Source organism: Leptopilina heterotoma, unplaced genomic scaffold (genome assembly GCF_015476425.1).
Source record: "Leptopilina heterotoma isolate Lh14 unplaced genomic scaffold, ASM1547642v1 Lhet_263, whole genome shotgun sequence".
Taxonomy (NCBI): Eukaryota; Metazoa; Arthropoda; class Insecta; order Hymenoptera; family Figitidae; genus Leptopilina; species Leptopilina heterotoma.
This window is the reverse complement of record NW_025110973.1, coordinates 171,959-191,957: the sequence shown is the minus strand read 5'-3', so window position 1 is coordinate 191,957 and position 19,999 is coordinate 171,959. Positions and strand designations below refer to the sequence as shown.

Genomic DNA, 19,999 nt, shown 5'->3' with positions numbered 1-19,999 from the left:
GCATATGCAAGAACGTCGGAGATAATGAAGTCGGAATATTGATTTTTTATCAAAAAAGTGCACAAAAAATATATATAGAGAGTGATTTTTCTAGAAATTACGAGTTTTTTGTGTTCAAGTATGTTTTTCAAGTATTTTAGGGTGAGAATATGTCAAAATCAATTGACTGATTTTTATTCCTTTAAAAAAATTCGATTTTTAGTGTTATTTTAGGATTTTTTAAGTTTTTTTGACCATTTAAGAGACTATAACTTCGAAAATTGAGTTTTTATGAAAAAATGTTATAGAGAAAAGTTGTTTGTATTTTTCTAATCTAAAATAAAATAAAGTTAAAAATTCTGAAATTTGAAAAAATTGATTTTTTAAAATTTTGAAACTACCGTATTTTTTGTAGTTTTTAACGAAAATGTCTGGTTAACGAACTTAGCCTTCATTTTTACACCAAGTTTAAGTGTGTTGAATTTAAAAACGATCCGATAAGTTTTTCAAAAGTTATCGTGGGAACAACATATTACCGTCTACAGACGGACAGACAGACAGCGGACAGACAGACAGACAGACAGACAGACAGACACACAGACAGACGCACTCGCCGGACCATGTTTTTCGGACTCAGGGCACCTCAAAACGTAAAGATTTCATAAAATTAGCAAAAGTCAAAATTCGACCAAAACTAATACCTTCTCATGTGATGAGAATGTAAAAAACAGCAATTCTAAAAATATTTCCTTATATGAAAAAATTTTTTTTCAACTTCATGCATTTTTCACCATTAAGGTAACCTCCACTTGAATTGAGAGTACATAAAGAGAGGTTACATTGACATTACAAAATATTTAAACAAGTTGTTCATTTTATGACCATTTAGATTGCAAAAACTTTTTGATTCTATTTGTTTATTTTCATTACGATAGTAAATGACAAAAGAATGTAATGTTGCTTGGTCGTTAACCCAATGATGTGACTGAATTTCGTCTTGGACAATAAACGAATAATTTTGTGCAAAATCTAATTATGCAATAATTTATTTTTCGGGAAGATTTTCTTTTAAACTGTTCAAGGAATTTCGCTTGATTCGTAGACACGTAATGATGTTCTTTCAATGAATTTAACTGTTGTATGAATGACTCTAAATATTCCTCTCGAGATTGAACGATTGTAACTAAATTTGCTCGAACAATATTTACCCATTGTTTACATTTTAAAGTTCCATCTTCGTCTATATTTCTTATAACAATATTATTTACTTCATTGAATCCAGGACATTCATTGCATTTACAAAGCATACATTTTTCTTCTTTAGTGTCACAGACGTTCAGTTCTAAGAGATCTGTAAAGTCGTCAGGCTTTAACATAATGATCATTAGTTTTGTATTCTCGTGTTGCAAACATACACAAAATGAATGAGTGCTCTTGGGACCTACTAGAATGCATCATCTCGGCCTTAATTCCAGATATTTATTAATAAAAAAATTCATTTAATACAAACTAATTTTACACCAATTTTGAACTAAAGTTTGAATTTATATATCAAAAACTGATTTCAACAAAAGAAGAAAAGTAATCCCCAAAATTTGAATTGTACACAATTTACTTTTTTAAACAAGTAAAAATTTTCGCTTGATGACACAAAAATACAATTTAATGAATTGATGCTAAAAAAAATTTGTCAAGGCAATAAATAGTTGAATATTGAATTTCATTATGTTCCCATTAAAATACCAGTGGAAGTTGGCGTTTTAGAAGATGGAGCACTCGCCTGACGTACACTCATCTCCCAAGTGTCTAATAATTGAGAAACAGAAAATTGTTTCGGTAATTTTGAAATTCGTGCAGTCAGTGCATCTTTCACGCCACTGAGAAATGCCGTTGTATATTCATGCGGTGCCATAACACAACGCGGTGGTGTCAATGGATAATCAGCGGGAACTGTCACTGAAACTGGAGGCACACAAGGAAGATGACGATCGTCCAACCAGCATATCAATTGAATACACAACGATCCATTCTGTTGTGCAGGATCTAAACTAACTTTAAATCTCTGATCAAGTCTCGCTATTTCTCCCTGTAGAATGTCAGGAATTTCACTTGTTGATTCCTCAACTTTTTGCCTCTTTAAAGGCGGTGGTAAATTTCTGCATTAAAAAAACAGACAAATATATAACATATTTTTTTAAATAACAAATTTTTTTTTAAATTGAAGAATAAAATTAGGGTTTTGAAGAAAATAATAAAAATTTTGCTTACTTAATTTCAGGACCAAAGAAAGCTTCGATACAGGGTCCGAATGTTCTCTGTAGTGTGTGATTGGCAACGGGACTTTGTAAATGTGAACTAACTGCTTCTAAGAGTGGACTGAAGAAATGATTTTCCTTCAGTGTTGCGAGTGCAGGTCCAACGCTGCCATCACCTCTTTTTGAAAAATCCATTTTCTCCAGTGCAATTTCACATTTTTGTAATGTCTCCACCGGCATTCTTTTCGAGGGATTGGATAGAATTTCAAGAAGTTTTTTCATTTTTGATGTCTTATCGGCGTCTAAAATTAAATGTGTTTATAAACTTTGGATAACATTTTGCGTAAAAAGTATAAAAAGAAAAAGAAATAAAAGTATAAAAAGAAAAGAAAGAAATTAAAAAAAGAAAACTAAAAGAAAAAAAAGAAAAAAAAAGAGAAACTATAAAGAAACTATAGACGAATTCTTACTCCCTTCGCCATTTGATCTCGCAACCATTTTCCTCAATGGTTCAATGTACTTGGTTAATCGGCGAAGTGTTTCTTTATAAACGTGATCCTCCATTGGACTCGGTGCCGTTCCCATACCAGCTGGAGTATTCAAAGAACTACTCGGAGATGGCGCCATGCCTTTCAAATAAATAGAAAATAAAGAATTAAATTCTACAAAAATATTTCGAATTTATTTTTCAAATTTGACTATAAAGCAATTGTTTTGCAAGAAAATAATATTTTGAACGTTTTAATTTACCAACAGATCGTTGTCCCGAAAGAACAGACGGTTGAGACATTGGAGACGGAGCCAAAGCAGGCGAAGGGACCATTTGATTACTAAAAAAGATTAATTTTCATTACATTCATCGACTGACTCATAATTCAATGTACAAAGATTTGACAAAAAAGATTTACGAGAAAAGACAAATTTACCTCTGTGGAGCGCCCAAACCTCCTGGACTTGGCGCTGATGGTGAAGGACTTTGATTTAAGAATTGATTGGGCGTCACATTGCGTGGTCCGGGGAATCCAACATTCATCATTTCGGGTGGCTAAAATAAATTGCAAAAAAAAACATTCACTTAAAAAAATTAATAAAACACAAGCAAAATATTTCTCCAATCGTCACCTTTCTCTGAACACTATGCATTTGCTGTTGCAACTGATTAGCGCCGATTTGTCCCGAGCCCATTTGATTCATCTGCTGCTGCATGCCAGTTTGTAAATTATTTTGTATCCCACTCTGCAATCCACCGCCCATTGTTCCTCCCATTTGTCCGGGAACTTGATTCGAAATTTGACTCTATTCGAAAAAATAGGAACAGAATTTTAAATACTTAATTTTTCACTTCCAAAGAAGTATTTTAAACTTGAATTAAAATTACTTGAACAGGGTGATCACAAGTTTTAGTCTATCAATTTCAAAGACAAATTTTACTGACATTAAAATTACTTTCCTTGACAGTTGACAAAATTCTTTTTATAGAAAAATATTTAGAAAATAAGTAAAATGAGTAAAAATGTTAATACGGAACAACGGAAAACAACGAACAACGGAAAATGAGTAAAATTTATGAATTTTAATAATTTCTCAAAACTACAATTATAATCCTTCCTGAATTCAATTATTATCTACAATTTTCAACTAAACTTCATCTCCGAATCAATTAATTTAAATAATTTTTTTAAATTTCTTCTAGAATTCAATTATTTAAATACAAAAACTCAATTTTTTTATAATAAATTTTAACTCTCCATAATTTTTTCTTAAGTTATTAAGTTATAATATTTTTAAAAAATTATAAAGAAATTCTTTACAATTAATTTTTTTTTAATATTTTAAAATAATTTTTAAAGGCAATAGTTTTTTAATATTAAAAAATTGAAAAACAATTAAAATTTGGTAAAATCTTTTTAAACTAATTGAATTTTTAAAAAATACAAATTGAAATGATCAAAATTTTTAAAGAATTTTAATTATAAGGGGACGTACACAAACTACGTAAGGCATATTTTCAGAAATTTTGACCCCCCCTCCCCCCATCGTAAGACATTTTCTATACATTAGCGCCATTTTTTCTGCTGTTCGTAAGATTTAACTTGACCCTCCCTCCCCCCTTAAAGCCTTACGTAGTTTGTGTATGACCCCTAAGCAGGACTATGATTTCCCAAAAATTTTAATAATGAATTTATTAAATTAATTAATTAATTTATTTATTTAATAAATTATAATTTATTAAATAATTTCTTCAAAATTATTTGTATCATTTCAATCCAATTAAAATTTTCTAGAATTTTTAACTAAAATTCTACATTAAATCAATAACATTAATTATTATTTAATTGAACTTTATCAAAAAAAAAATTAATTCTACAGAATTGTTAGTTAAAAGTACGAAAAATAATAATTTAATTCTACGAAAAGTCAATTATTTAAATACAAAAATAAATAATATTGAATGTTTCTTAAAATATTAATTTTTACGAAGAATTGTATTGAACTTTTGAAAATATTTAATTTCTTTTAAGGAATTTAATTAAAATTTTAATGAAATTTATTATATTAAAGAATTTTATAACAATTTTTGAAAATAATTCAAAACTTTTTGAAGAATTTTATTAAATTTTTTAAAAATAATTAAATTTTTGAGAAGAATTTAAATAATAATTTTTGAAAACAAATTCATGAGAAGAAGTTTATTAAAATTTTTGAAAATAATTGACTTCTTGAGAGGAATTTTTAAAAAAATTTTGACAATAATTTAATTCTTAAAAAGAATTTCCCTATCTATTTATAGATAATTTAATTCTTGACAAGAATTTTAAAAAAATTTTGAAACAAATTTAATTTCGTGCAAAGTATTTTATTACTTTTCAAAAGAATTGAATTCTTGTGATTTTGGAAGAGAATTTTATTAAGATTCCTTAGAATAATTAATTTTATGGGAAGAATTTATGCGATTTTGTTGTTTATCAAGCTAATTGAATTCTTTTGCAAAATTACTTAAAAATTTTTGAAAATAATTAATTTTCTGCGACGAATTAAATGTTATTTGTGAAAATATTTGAATTATTGCAACGAATTTTATTGTTTTATTGAATAATTGAATGTTTCTTAAAAATTGAAATCTTTCCTCAAGTTTTAATAAAATTTTTAATAATAATTGCATTTTTCAAGGAATTTATTTAAAATTGTATTAAAAATATTTGAAATTCTGCGATTCTGAAAATATTGAACTCGTAAATGAAATTTTATTATTTATGAAAATAATTGAATATTCACGTAGAATTGTATCAAAAAGTTTTTTCTATAATTAAATCAGTTGATCAATTTTATGAAAATAGTAAATATTTAAAAAACATTGAATTGCGAAAAACTTTTAAAAATAATTGAAATGTTGCAAAGAATTTTATTTAAATTTTTGAAAATAATTGAATTTTTAACGAAAAATTTTGCTATTTGTAATGATAATTGAATTCTTGACGAGATATTAGAGAAAATTTTCAATGCACCTGAATACTTTGTTGAGGTTGTCCACCACCCATTTGAGTGCCCATTTGTCCCATTTGTCCGGGGCCAATTTGCACCATTTGCTGTGGTATATTCCCTTGGCCAATTTGATTAATTTGCGTTAGAATTGAACTATTCTGCATTCCCTGCATTTGACCAATGTGACCAACGGCTCCCGTTGCTTGACCGGGCATTATACCCATTCCAGGCATTTTATTCTGCATACCGGGCATGTTAACACCTTGTCCAGGTCTTTGATTTAAACTCTGAAGAACTAAAAACAGTTCATTAAGTATTCATCCAATTCAAAAATATTGTAAATCAACTTTAATAGCAAGAAATATTTAATAAATATTCCCCAAATGTTTATTTGACCAAACTGACTGACATTATAAAATTGAAAAAAAATTTTTTTTTTAAATTCCTCTTTCGTAAACTTATTACAGAAAATATTTTTAGAATTATCACTTTGTGAAAAGTGGACGATTTTCAAAGTTAAAATTCATCGATTTTGACATAAAAATTTTTTTTACTGCTTCCTTGGAATAGTTTCTTTTTATGTTGGCGTAAAAATAACTTTTTTATCACTACTAAAAAAATTTATTAAAGAAAAATTTTAATTCCTCGAGTCAGGTATTTCTTTGTCTTTCTATATGCAGATGACAGCAAAAATATAGTGTGCCTGATTGGAGATAATGCTTATCTCTAATACTTTCTTTCATAAAGAATAGTTATATTTCTATAAAACTGTGTATGGGGCAAAATTACTCTAGTGTCCCAACTTAAAAATCGAAAGTTTTCAAATTGAGAAAGGTTTTCTCCTCCTCTTTCGAATAGTGCAAAACATTCTTTTTTAAATTCAAAATTAAAAATATTTTTAACTTTTTATTGAAAAAGGACATTTTTTTTTTGCTTTAAAATAAAGCTTAATATAAGCCTCCGGAAAGTATAGCCACACATAAAATTCTGACCGCCATGCTAATTCATTGGGCGTCAGAATTTTATGTGTTGTTATACTTTCCGGAGGCTCATATGTGTACTTTTCATACCCGAAAAGAAAAAAATCGATATTTTTTTTTGTTTTCGTGTATTGAAAGTACACATATTAAGATTTATTTTTTTAAAAAAATGACCTTTTACAACAAAATAAATGAATAATCAATCACTTACTTATTTAACAATTATTTATTAAAAAAATTATTAAAACTATGCTTGCTGGATGCGTAATATGGTAAGTCTAAATAAAATATTAGTTAATTTATATATTTAAATAAATTAAAATTAAAATTCTTCTTGCGAAGAATTTTATAAAAAATTTTAAATAATTCATTTCTTTCGAATAATTTTTTAGCAAATTCTAATCTAAATAATTCAATTCCTGAGAAATTTTTATTATTCATGAAAAGAATTGAATACTTACGAAGATTTTTACAAAAAAAATTTTAAATAATTGAATTCTGTTTGGAAATTTTATGAAAATACTAGATATTGAAAATCATTGAATTGCGAAAAGTTTTTAAAAATAATTAAAATTTACCAAGAATTCTATTAAAATTTTTGACAATAATTGATTGTCTGTGTGGTATTTTATTAAATTTTTTTCAAAATAATTAAATTTCTAAAAAGCATTTTACTATATTTATGAAAATAATTGAATTCTTGCCAAAGATTTTATTAGAATTTTGTTAAATAATTGAATTTCCAAGAAAAAATTTATTACTTTTAAAAATAATTGAATTCTTGTGATGAATATTGTTATTTATGACAATAATTGAATTTTGAAAATTTTTATTAAAATGCCTGAAAATAATTGTATTTTTGGGAATAATAATTTTATTAAAACGTCTCAAAATAATTGAATTTTCGAAGAATTATTTATGTAAATAATTGAATTCTTGGGAAAAATTTTATTAAAATCTAAAAAAATAATTAAATTATTTCAAAAAAATTTTAAATAATTAATTTGTTTCGAATAATTTTATTAAAATATTTGAAAATAATTGAATTTATCTGAAAAATTGTTATATTTTTGTAAATAATTGAATTTTTACAAAGAATTTAAAAAGAAATATTTTTTTAAATAATTTAATTCTTTTGACAAATTGTAATAAAATTTTTAAGAATAATTACATTTTTGGAGCAATTTCTGTGAAATTGTATGAAAAATAATTGAAATCCAGCGATGAATTTTCTTATTTATGAAAATAATTACATAAATAGATGCAAAGAATTTTATTAAAATTTTAAAAAATAGTTGATTTTCTGAGAAAAATTATTTTATTATTTATGAAAATAATTGAATTTTGCAAAGAATTTAATTAAAATGTCTCAAAATAATTGAATTTTCGGGAATAATTTTGTTATTTATCTTTAATAATTGAATTCTTCCAAAGAATTAAAAAAAAATATTTTTTTGGCAAATAATTGTTTTTTTCGAGAAACTGAAATTAAATTTTTAAGATTTTTTGAGCAAAATTCTTGTAAAATTGCATTAAAAATAATTGAAATCCTGCGATGAATTTTCTTATTTATGAAAATAATTTTAAATAGTTGCAAAGAATTTTAATTAAATTTTTAAAAATAATTGAATTCTTGAGAAGAATTTTATTATTTATGAAAATAATTGAATTATTGCGAAAAATTTTTTTAAAAATATTTAAAAAGAATTTGAATTTTTCATAAGAATTTTGTAAACATTGTTTTAAATAATTAATTTTTTCGAAATATAATAAATATTATTATGAAAATTTTATTTTAAATAATTGAATTTTTGTGGGAAAATTTATTTATGAAGATAATTGAATTTTTCGATTAATTAATTTAAAATATAGTATTAAAAATAATTGAAATTCTTCGATGAGTTTTATTATTTATGAAAATATATGAATTCTTGCTTAGAATTTTATCAAAAAAAACTTTTTTAAAAATTGAATTTTCATGAAAAATATTATTATTAGTGAAATTAATTGAATTTATTGTGAAGAATTGTAGAAAAATTTTGTTAAATAATTTATTTTTTCGAAAATGCTATTCTAAATTATTTGAATTCCTGTAGAAATTTTTATTATTTATAAAAATAATTGAATTTTGGATGAATTTTGATCAATTTTTTAAGAAAAATAATTGAATTCTTTTGCGAAATTTTATGAAAATAGTAAATATTGAAAATAATTGAATCGTTTTAAAGAATTTGATTATAATTTTTGATTTCTAGTATTAGCGAATTTAAAGTAGTGTAAATTCTAAAAAAACGAAAATAGTAGTTTTCAGTGGTTGTAATTTGTATTATTTATTATTAAGAATTTAATTTTTAATATATAGAAATAGAAAACTTACGATTCGTTGCTGCATTTGTATTTGGTTGTGGAACCATTCCTTGTGGATTTGCGCCAGCATTTGGAATTCCCATCATTTGATTATTACCAGTGCCTTGTCTAGCAAGTGTTTGTAGTGCGCCAATTGGATCAGACATCCCTTGATTTGGACCATTTCCACCAGGTGCCATTCCTCCACCTTGCTTCTTTGAATCTGAAACATTTTTTTATTTAATTCACTTTTCAGAAAAATTTACTTCATTCTAAACGAGATATAAGATGTAAAAATTTTATTCTGAATGTAATATTAATATAATAATAACAATAATATAAATATTAATAAAAATTAAAATAATAATTACTCATTTCTCTCACGTGAAGTATCAATCTAGCTATAAAGCTCAAATATTCTTCCTGCAAAAAAGAAAATAATTTTTAGTATTTTTAATAATAGCAGCATTTATTTTAAATAATTTCAGTTATTATAGTATTAATTCAATTTAACTTTTATTATAATTATAATTACTACTTTTAATGTCTGGTTAATAACAGAATTTGTAATAATAGTGTATAAAATTATTAATAATAATTACAAAAATTATTACCATTATTAATACTGAAAATAGAATAAAGGACAAAATTTACTATTTATTTTCGGCTAGTAAATAATATAATAATTATTCACAAATTTTTAATTCTCAATTTTCATTTTATATTTTTCAACTAAAATAGATTTTATGTTTTTTTTTACCAAATTATTGTCAAAAAAAATAACTAAACACTAACTTTGTTTTTGGCTTTTAGAAAAACATGATTTTCCATATCGCTGCTATTTTTCGCTGTAGGCATTCCTGATTTTTGAATGGCTTCCTCTCTGTAAACAAAGAAAAAATCATTATATTTAAATTTATTTAAAAAGTAAAGATTATTTTTAAAGAAAATAACACAGAGAAAATCTTACATTCTTGAAGCCATTCCTTGTCGGAAATTAGTAGTACGCCAAGATGTATCGTCCGATGCCATGATTAATTTCTATTCTCAAAAAATTTTTTTTACAAAAATTACAAAATTTTTCAGAATTCTGAAAATAAAAAAAAAATTGATTGAAAAATTATTAATTCACAATATTATATATGTAAACTGTAGTTCATTAGAGAAGTTTGGAAACTTTAGAAAATTTTAAACTTAAATTTTTTATTTCCGAACTTATTTTTAAGTTTTAATTTTAGAGTAAATATTGCTAGAGAATACTTAATATTTTCACAAAGATAATTTATAATAATATAATATAGTATTCCACTACGAAAAATATAATTTAAAGATACATTTTCGTATAATCATTTAAAAAAAATGAACTTTAAAATCCTGCTCCAAAAAAAAATTAAATGTCCTGTCAATAAAGGCTTAAAATATTTAAGATCATTTTTGCAGGTTATGCGAGAGAATATTTAATTTTAATATTTATATGTTTAGAGAATATTTTCTAAAAAATAATTTTTTTTATAGCTAAAAGCATTATATTATAATTTTTTTAAATACTCACTTATTTGTTGATAAACAAGATATTTTGACAATATGTAAACGATGTAAACAAAAATTGACGTATACTGGAAATTATAATTTTTAATTAAATTTCTATATAAAGAATAGAATAGTAATAAATAAATTTATTAGTGTGAAATTTAAGTTTTAATCGTTTTAATCTTAGAGACAACTTTTTAACTACTTGTTAATATAAATATACATATATTTATTTTAATTAAAAACTTGGATACAATAATAATAATAAGATAGAGCACTGTGTTTTCTACGTAAGCTTTTTTGCGCCACCTCGTGGCAGTCACTAGTGTTATGAAACAGTGTCACATTTGGAAACAACAGGGGTTCTTTCGCTGTCGTTGAAGTGATTGAACCTGTTTTTTTACTTGACCCTGCATTGCTTACAATGATGTAAGGAAATTGTTTTGTGTTTATATTCTCAGTGTGCGAAGTTGCTTTTGTCACGTGGTTTATTCAGTCGTTTTTTCTCAAAATCTACTAAAAGTAATTTGACAGTTTTATTAATAATTTAAAGAAAATGGCACTTTGGAGAAGTTTGCCCTCCAAATTATCCGAAACAGCAAACATCATCTACAGTGCTGGCTCTCGTGCTTCATATCATCCAAACGTAAATTGTTTATATTTAACCTTCATCAACCTTTATTTCTATAATTTTCTTTTAAATTTACTCTTATAATTTTCTGTAAAATATAAAGATAATATATTTTTTATTGAACACAACATTTTTTAGTTATATTTTATTATTTCGAAGAAAAAAGTTTATTGCGTAGAAATTCTATTCTTTTTTTTTATTAATAAAATATAGTTTATATATTTCGTAATATTGTGAAAATCGATTTTTGTCGAATGCAATATTACATTTAATGATCGCAAACTTTCTTGAATTTGTGCAATAGTGCATTATAGATTTAGTTAAGACGTCTGCGCAAGGTAAGATATGTGTTTACTCATCGATATAGTGATACATAACCTATAAAATGTATTTGAATGTATTTAATTGAGAAAAGCAACTAGACTTATATATTTAATAAATTTTCTTGTCTTACGAATGAAGAAACAAGAAGAAAATAAAAATTATTCCACAGATGGCAAATGAGCAATTAACAGAATTTTTAGAAAAAGAAACTAATGAAGAAAGATTAAGAATTATCTACGAAGATTTAGATAGAAGAAAATATCAAAAATACTTTTTAGAATAAACTAATAGCAACAATTCGCGCGGCTAACTTCTTAACTACCTTTTTTTAAACAAAATAATTAGCAATTTTAAAAATAATAGAATTTTAAAAAATTTTCTAATTTAAATTTTTGTTAAAAACATTTGAAAACATTAAAAAAAAATTCAATTTTGGAGAAATTACAAATAATTGCAGAAATTCAATTATTTAAAAAAAAATAAAATTCAATGTACAAAATTTGAAAAAAAAATTTCAATTATCTTTATAAATAACAAAATTCTTCTCTAAAGTTCAATTATTTTCGTAAATGTCAAAAAAAAATTCTTGTCCTAACATCAATTATTTGAAAATTTTTTTTAATTTCAATGATTTTAAAAAATTGAAAAAAATTTTTGTTTAATTCAATTATATTCCAAATTGTTAATTAAAATTATTTTTAAAAAAACTTATTTTCAAAAAATTTAAAGAAACTCGTTAAAAGAATTTAATTATTCATAAAAACTCTAATAAAAATTTTGGAAGCTATTTGTAGATTTATTTACGTTCGAAATCAAATAAATTTAAAGATGAGAAAAAAAAGCCGGGAAAAATTAGGACAAAGCCGGGAATTTTGTTGATCAAAAATAGTAGACACCCGAAAAACAATTTTTCCACGTAATTAATACCTTTATTTTACTATTTAAAGATTAACTTTATTTTATGATAAAAACTCTTCTTTTAATTATTTTTGTTTAAAATACCAGACTAAAACATCATTTTATTTATATAATTTTATGTCTTCCAACAATGTTGATTTAAAATATTTAATATTATTTAAATTTAAACTACTTGAAATCTTTTAAAAAATTTTTAGGTTTTGGATCACTATGAAAATCCGAGAAATGTTGGTTCGTTGGATAAGAATAATAAACGTGTTGGAACCGGATTAGTGGGCGCTCCTGCCTGCGGTGATGTCATGAAATTACAAATTGAAGTTGATGAGGGGGGCAAAATTATTAATGCAAAATTTAAAACATTTGGTTGTGGTTCAGCAATTGCTTCAAGTTCTCTTGCAACCGAATGGGTTAAAGGGAAAACGGTAAGATTTTAATATTATTATAAACAGTCTAACGATCTTATATATATAATTGTAATATAAATTAAATTTCTTACCAGGTTGACGAAGCCTTGGAATTGAAAAATACTGACATTGCAAAAGAATTATGTCTACCACCAGTCAAGCTGCACTGTTCGAGTAAGTCGCCATTATCATTTATAAAATTTCAATTTTGAATTAATTTCATTAGAAATTTTAAAGAACTTCGATTTTTGAAAAAATAATAAATAAATTATTAAAATTAAATAAATAAAAAGTAAAATAAAATATAAATAAATAAATAATAAAAAAATTAATAAATAAAATATAAAATAATAAAAATATTATAAATATAAATACATTACCTTGATATTTAGAATATATAATATTAATGAAAATAAATATTTTTCAGTGCTTGCAGAGGATGCGATTAAAGCAGCTTTGTCAGATTATCGTATTAAGCAACAAGGAGATGGAGAGAAAACTAAGAGCAGTAATTAATAAAATAGTTGTTCGATTAATGTATAAAAACAAAGTATAATGGTAAATTCGAAATTCAATTTCGTTGTTATTTAGATATTATATAAGTTACAGTAAACTAAATTCTTGTAAATAAAATATGTAAAAGTTATATTTTACTACCAAAATAAACACATTAACCCTCATTTGCTTGAGGTGAATCGTTTGAACTCAAAGAAAAGTATTTTTCATTACCATTTACTTAGGAAAATTTTATAAAATCATCATTAATTTCGATGTGCCTGCATATAAAACATTTTTAACTCAGTAACGTAAGTTCGAAACAATAATCGTGAAGTCATTAAATTTTTATAAAAACACTTATTTTATTCAGATACAGATGAAATGGTTTTAAGTTAATTCTTCTTTATTTGACGAATGAAATGAATGTTTCAAAGCTCACGAGACTTTATAGAATGTATGTGATTTGACCTCCTTTATTATGTAGTCAGTAAGATAATTATATAAAGAATGTTTTTAAATTTCTCAGGCAGATTTATATATATTTCTTCATTTAATGTTAGCAAAGTAACTTAAGATTTGTAAACAAAAAAATTTTTTTTAAATGGAATTTTTTGAACAAAAGTATTATACAATTTTTAAAAATGTCTTAAAATTAACAGGAGTTTGGCCATTTCAACCATTATGGTTAAAATATGTTTTAGCAATTTTTATTGCTTGTGTTTATGTTAGTCTGCTTATTCCACAGGTATATATATATTTTATAACAGAAGTCAATGTTTTATTGATCAAATCAAATATTTAATTACTATATTTCCTCTTAACCCAATAACCCTAGTTAATACCCTAGTTCCTAGGGATATCCAAATTTTTGGATGCAATTATGCCGTCCGTCAGAGTTTCTAGTCGGAAGTGGAAAATGTGTGAATTCAGATACCTAGATAAAGAATCTCATTGTTTTACCGCGATAAAGTAAATGTTATTTTTTTATTTATTAATAATTCATGTCCCACTTTGGGTAGAAATGTTTTGGATTGGAAAAAAGCTCAGCTTTCTTGCTAAGTAAAAAGAAATTTTTTTAGATACCGATTTTACAAAAAAATGAAAATTAATTTTAATTTTTAATTTCCAAGGTCAAAAAAAATTTTTTTTTAAACTAACATCTCATTGAAAAGTACACGAAAAAACCTTTCCAAAACATATTTTGTGAAATTCACATCTTTTTTTCTAAGTGAACTATAAAGTCAGCAAACTATGATGTGTAAACGCATGAGGCCTGGATCACTTCACGTGAAATCCCCCACATATGATGACACATGGCACAAGGGGCACAAGGGTTATTTGGGCCTTACGGGGTTATATGTCAATAAAAAAATAATAAGAATTTCATTTATAGTTAAATTGCTACATCAAGCTCTGGGACGATGGTGCAGATAAAATTATGATACGCACATTACCTCTCTTGACTACTATCGTATTTGCAATAAAATTTATGACATGTTTTCTCAGTTCTGAAAAGGTAATCACGATGACAATGTTGATAATAATAGAGGAACTAGAAAATTTCCGGATTAACTTACATATAACCAATCAAAAATCGTATAGCGCATGAATCTAGTTTAGTAACGTGACTTTCTTTTTATGACGTTGGCAATGAATTTCCTAGGTGATAAACAAACAACGCCATTTCATTCATTCTTTTTGTAAGATCATTAGAGGAAAGTTCTCATTAATTATATTTTTTTTATTTTCGTGAATAATTTGGGAGAAAAGTCTAAAACCATTTGGGAATCTTGAGAAGACCTGTTTCATTGGAAATTCGTTGATCGCATCAACTTAAAAATTCAGTTCTTGTAAATTTGTTTATTATTTTATGTATAATAAAACTGTTTAATAACAGTTGAGGGTGCTACAAGTTAAGAACATTTTCGAACAGTTAATAATGTAGTACATACATGTGATTTTCTGTTAAAATTTTGAAAGCAAATATTTAGCATTCTCTCTTATGCATTACTGTGAAAATAAATATAATACATAATTTAAATATAGATAAAAAGTATATTAATAAATATGAAAAGTCATTCTGACTTATTGTCAACTGAAAACGAATTTAATGAATTCCTTAAATATTGCGAACGAGGAAGAGAATGTACCAAAATTTATGTAGGTATGTACAATGTGTGTATTAATCAAACATACTTTTTAATCATGGTTGCCACATAGTCTGGAAGGTCTGGAAATCCTGGAAAACCTGGAAATAGTTTAGGAACAGTAAATAATTATTTTATTAACAACTGTTAACAAATAAAACATAAAGTTCGCTCAAAAAATAATTTTTAATCTTCTGCTGATTATCGGCTGTGGTTACTTTTTATGAATTGTGAATTAGATTAATTTTGATAACCCAGATACAGTACCGTCCGAAATTGTCACTCCACCCATTTTTAAAGGAATGAAAAAAAATTTTTAACATAAAATTCATGAAAACTAAATTTTTTTTTGGTTTATATTTTGAAAGAAAGATAAAATTTTGAAAAGAATAAGACCTTACAGAAGTCATTTGGCCAACATTTGTAGAAGATATTCTTAAAAATCGTCATTTTCAATGTTTTACAAAAATTTGAATAACTTCTAAAATAATGAACGCTTTTTAATAATCTTAGGCTTATTTTAAAGGTCATTTTCTACAGAATAAGAATTACTTATAGTCATTAACCTGTAATTTTTTACTTGGAATAAGCATGACGTCAAAGTTGGTCAAAAAAATTCAAAAAATTGGAAAGAATATTATTAAAAGAAAAATAATTTTTGAAGTTCAAACATATTTTTTTATTAAATTTTCTTGAAAAATCTACACCCTATTATGTTTTATATATGTTCTAGAATAGTTTTTAGTACAAAAAATTTATTTCAAATTTTTCCAATTTTTTTGTCCAATTTTGACGTCATGCTTATTCAAAAAAAAAAATTACAGGTTAATGCCTATAAGTAATTCTTATAGTGTAGCAAATGACCTTTAAAATAAGCCTAAGATTATTAAAAAGCGTTCATTATTTTAGAAGTTATTTGAATTTTCGTAAAACATTGAAAATGACGATTTTTAAGAATATCTTCTACAAATTTTGTCCAAACGACTTCTGTGAGGTCTTATTCTTTGCAAAATTTTATCGTCTTTCAAAATATAACCAAAAAAAAATTTGAGTTTTTATAAATTTTATGTTAAAAATTTTTTTTTATTCCTTCAAAAATGGGTAGACTGACAATTTTGGCCGGTACTGTATTAATTGGAATTTTTCTAGCAACAAGAGGCGCATGATTATTCCCCGCAAATGTCATTTGACCGAACTGCCATTTTACCGAATTACATTTATCCGAACTGTTATTTTAACGAAATGACACTTTTGCGAAACGCTATTTTTACGAATTGTCACTTTTGAGAAAAGTCATTTTTGCGAAATAGCATTTTTACGAATTGTCATTTTTACGAATAGTTATATTGTTCCGAAATGTCATTTTTTCGAATTGGCATTTTTACGAAATGTCATTTTTGCGAATTGCAATTTTTACGAATTGTCACTTGCGAAAAGTCATTTTTTCGAATTGTCATTTTTACAAAAAGTCACGGTTGCGAATTGTCATTTTTGCGAAAATTCGCAACAGTGACATTTCGTAAAAATGTCCATTTGAAAAAATGACAGTTCGCATTAATGACAATTCGTAAAAATATCAATTCACAAAAGTGACATTTTGTAAAAATGACAATTCGAAAAAGTGGCAGTTCGCATAAATGACAATTCGCAAAAATGACTTTTCGCAAAAGTGACATTTCGTTAAAATAACAATTCGAATAAATGCAATTCGTTAAAATGACAGTTCGGTAAAATGACATTTGGGGAATAATCATGCGCCTCCAAAAAATAATTTTTCATTTTCTGCTGATATCTAAGGAAGAAAAATTTTTCTTTTGTAATTCTTATTTTAAGTTTTTGGTAATTGGAAGTTTAGGAAAATTTTTTAGATCTGAAGATGTGTTATTGGGCCAGAAATTTTTTTAATTTTTGACTGGAATTGCATAAGTATTGACCTGGAAAATCCTGGAAAAAGTCTGAAATTTTATATTTATCATTTTGTGGCAACCATGTTAATTTATTATTTATTTTATTAAATATTATTAAGGGGTCCTTTGGATTATCAACGTATTAAATTTGCAGGTTACGTACTTTTTACTACATGCTTCTATGTATTTATGCCACTAGTACCATGCTTACTTGACCTAATACAGCCCCTTAATGAAACTCGTGAAAGAGTTTTTATTTATGAACTTGATTATGGATTTGATAACAATGAGGATTACTTTTATATTATACAACTTCACATATACATAACCGCATATGTGAAAATTTCTTCTGGATTTAATTTTGATGTATCATTTTTACTATTTACTCAACATGCTTGTGGTTATTTTGCTGCCTTGGGGTAAATTTTTTCATAAACATCTTTACTGTATTTTTGCTCGAAAGGTTTAGCTAAAAAATTAAATTACAATCTATATTTAATTTGTTAAAACTTGTCACCTAACTTTCTGTTAGGTTCTGTCTTTTGGATTATTTATTATATATTGTCTTCCCTATTAGGTTCTGTGTACTAATTTTTATAACCTTAGCAGATAAACAGTTTATATATGCAATTGTCTGTACATGTTTTTGAATATTAATAATTTTATTTTTCTGTAGTCAGAAACTAGAGAATTTAGACAAGAAAATACCTAAAGAAAAGCATAGTATTGAAAAAGAATATGATATAGTTGATCAAGAAATCTCAATATGTGTGCAAAGACACTGCAGTGGTTTAGAGTAAGTGCGCAGGGTTATTCTACTTTAAAGATATCGAGATTGCAACTAGTTTTCAAATTTTATTAATTCTTTTCATTTTTTATATCAGATTCCTCTGTGTAATTGAATCTCTGTTTGCAATTTCCTTTTTAATTCAAATACTAATCACTGTTATCATCATAAGTCTTATTGGAATACTGGTAAAGATGTTTTGTCAATACTCTATCAATGATGGAAATTAATCCAAATATGATAATGAATTGACAATGTAATATGAATTCTTTACAGGTTATAATGAACTTAGATAAACCACACGAGGCTGTCAGATTTGTACTATTTGTTATGGCTCATTCGTTCAGTTTATTTTATGTTAGTTTATCATCGCAACGACTAACGGATAAAATTAGTTTACTTTTTAAAAATGTGTAAGTAAATAAATTAATAAAATAAACTCAAAAAAGGCCAGATCCCGTGTAGAAATTGCCCTACTAGGGCCATAGTAAGGAATGAAACGCCGCGCCCGATCAGGGCCAGATCGGGGCGACAAGAAAATGTGGATTTCCTGATCAGGGCCACATCGGGCGCGGCGTTTCATTCCCTAATAGGTCGGCCCTATCCGGCCCTGATCAGGGCCCCAGCGAAATTTCTACACGGGATGAATAACTAAAAACTATTTATCAACTATTTATTATTTTGAAGATATTTCTGTCGATGGTATGAACTTCCAATAAAATCAAGAAAAATGATACTTCAAATATTAACGAAAACTAATTACACCTACAAAATTACCGCTCTTCAAGTTTATCCTATTGAAATAGAAAGCTTTTCAGTGGTAAGTTAATTTAGTTTTATTTTCCAGAGAGAGAAATAATTTTACTTTTACAGATGATTCGCGCGTCAATGTCTTACTTTACAATGCTTTCATCGATGAGATGAAATCTTAATTAAAATCTATATTAGAATACAACTAAGATGTGGTAAGTGCGACTGTACTAGATATATGTAATGTAATACAATCTTTAAAAATTAATAACTTATTTAATTAATCACAGATAAATGTTTTTGAAGTAAGGAAAGCAGTTTCTTACACATCAAATTATTTGATTTTGTATAAAATCTTTCAGGACATTTTTCTGAATTATGTACTAGATTATAAAATTTTTTTTACAAGTAATTTATTTTTAAATTTTACATTAGAATTATTATTTTGCAATTAGACATATAATTAACTCGGTTATAAATTGTATGCAATGTATTTTACAAAAACTGTAATTAAACACTTGTATAAAATAATAATTGTTATAATAACTGTAATTCCGACAATTTATACAGTGTTATAAATTGAATTTTGTTAAGTAATATTTTAATTTTTATTGAAATAAAAAAAAATACATATTTATAAAAGTTAGTACTTTATTTAAACTAGAGAAGTTGATATGCTAATTATTGATTGGCGTATACTATCAGAAATTGTAAACTCTTCTGTCTTCTAAATCCATGATTGCGTCCAAATATTTTTAATGTTGCTCTGAAATATAAATATGTTTAATTTAAAAAATATCATGATCTGATTAAAAATTTTGTTTTTAAATTATTTCTACTTTAAAAAAATTCAAATATTCAACGACAAGTAGATTTGAGTGTAAAATAAAATAATTAATTCCAAAAGTTGATAAATTGATATATTAATATCAAAACTGAAAATAGAAGATTTAATTTGTTAATTTTATATTCAACTTATATTTTTATTATATTTCCTATGAAAATAATCTTATTTATTGACATAGTCGCAAAATCGATTTCAACGTTTATATAACATAAA

The 19,999-nt window shown here is 25.2% G+C and overlaps 3 protein-coding genes across 3 annotated transcripts; 2 read left to right on the top strand and 1 right to left on the bottom strand.

Annotated features, from left to right (window-relative positions):
- Positions 1-1,438: 1,438 nt before the first annotated feature.
- LOC122503462 (mediator of RNA polymerase II transcription subunit 15) lies at positions 1,439-10,811 on the bottom strand. Its single transcript, XM_043614019.1, has 12 exons — positions 10,596-10,811; positions 10,014-10,133; positions 9,839-9,926; positions 9,415-9,466; positions 9,075-9,266; positions 5,741-6,012; positions 3,357-3,530; positions 3,161-3,279; positions 2,985-3,064; positions 2,705-2,863; positions 2,248-2,536; positions 1,439-2,135 (listed from the first exon to the last, which is right to left on the bottom strand). Exons 2-12 carry the CDS (start codon positions 10,073-10,075, stop codon positions 1,703-1,705), a joined length of 1,920 nt encoding a protein of 639 aa, XP_043469954.1. The 5' UTR covers positions 10,076-10,133; positions 10,596-10,811; the 3' UTR covers positions 1,439-1,702.
- A 167-nt stretch (positions 10,812-10,978) lies between these two features.
- On the top strand, positions 10,979-13,560 carry LOC122503466 (iron-sulfur cluster assembly enzyme ISCU, mitochondrial). The gene is made up of 4 exons (XM_043614024.1): positions 10,979-11,219; positions 12,644-12,868; positions 12,946-13,024; positions 13,278-13,560. Exons 1-4 carry the CDS (start codon positions 11,130-11,132, stop codon positions 13,364-13,366), a joined length of 483 nt encoding a protein of 160 aa, XP_043469959.1. The 5' UTR covers positions 10,979-11,129; the 3' UTR covers positions 13,367-13,560.
- Positions 13,561-15,098: 1,538 nt separating this feature from the next.
- On the top strand, positions 15,099-19,705 carry LOC122503465 (odorant receptor 13a-like). The gene is made up of 7 exons (XM_043614023.1): positions 15,099-15,512; positions 17,557-17,821; positions 18,079-18,198; positions 18,287-18,377; positions 18,466-18,602; positions 18,877-19,009; positions 19,063-19,705. The coding sequence occupies exons 1-7, from the start codon at positions 15,416-15,418 to the stop codon at positions 19,111-19,113; spliced, it is 894 nt and encodes a 297-aa protein (XP_043469958.1). The 5' UTR covers positions 15,099-15,415; the 3' UTR covers positions 19,114-19,705.
- The last annotated feature ends 294 nt before the right edge of the window (positions 19,706-19,999 follow it).

Bases quoted from the DNA above. Each gene is read 5' to 3' on its own strand.
- LOC122503462 (XM_043614019.1), bottom strand. From the start codon at position 10,075: ATGGCATCGGACGATACATCTTGGCGTACTACTAATTTCCGACAAGGA. The intron at 9,927-10,013 runs GTAAGATTTTCT...CTTTGTTTACAG, and splicing joins CAAGGAATGGCTTCAAGAAT to AGAGGAAGCCATTCAAAAAT. The intron at 2,537-2,704 runs GTAAGAATTCGT...ATTTAATTTTAG, and splicing joins GAGATCAAATGGCGAAGGGA to ACGCCGATAAGACATCAAAA.
- LOC122503466 (XM_043614024.1), top strand. From the start codon at position 11,130: ATGGCACTTTGGAGAAGTTTGCCCTCCAAATTATCCGAAACAGCAAAC. The intron at 11,220-12,643 runs GTAAATTGTTTA...AAAAATTTTTAG, and splicing joins GTGCTTCATATCATCCAAAC to GTTTTGGATCACTATGAAAA. The intron at 13,025-13,277 runs GTAAGTCGCCAT...AATATTTTTCAG, and splicing joins AGTCAAGCTGCACTGTTCGA to TGCTTGCAGAGGATGCGATT.
- LOC122503465 (XM_043614023.1), top strand. From the start codon at position 15,416: ATGAAAAGTCATTCTGACTTATTGTCAACTGAAAACGAATTTAATGAA. The intron at 17,822-18,078 runs GTAAATTTTTTC...ATTTTTCTGTAG, and splicing joins GGTTATTTTGCTGCCTTGGG to TCAGAAACTAGAGAATTTAG. The intron at 18,378-18,465 runs GTAAAGATGTTT...AATTCTTTACAG, and splicing joins TAAGTCTTATTGGAATACTG to GTTATAATGAACTTAGATAA.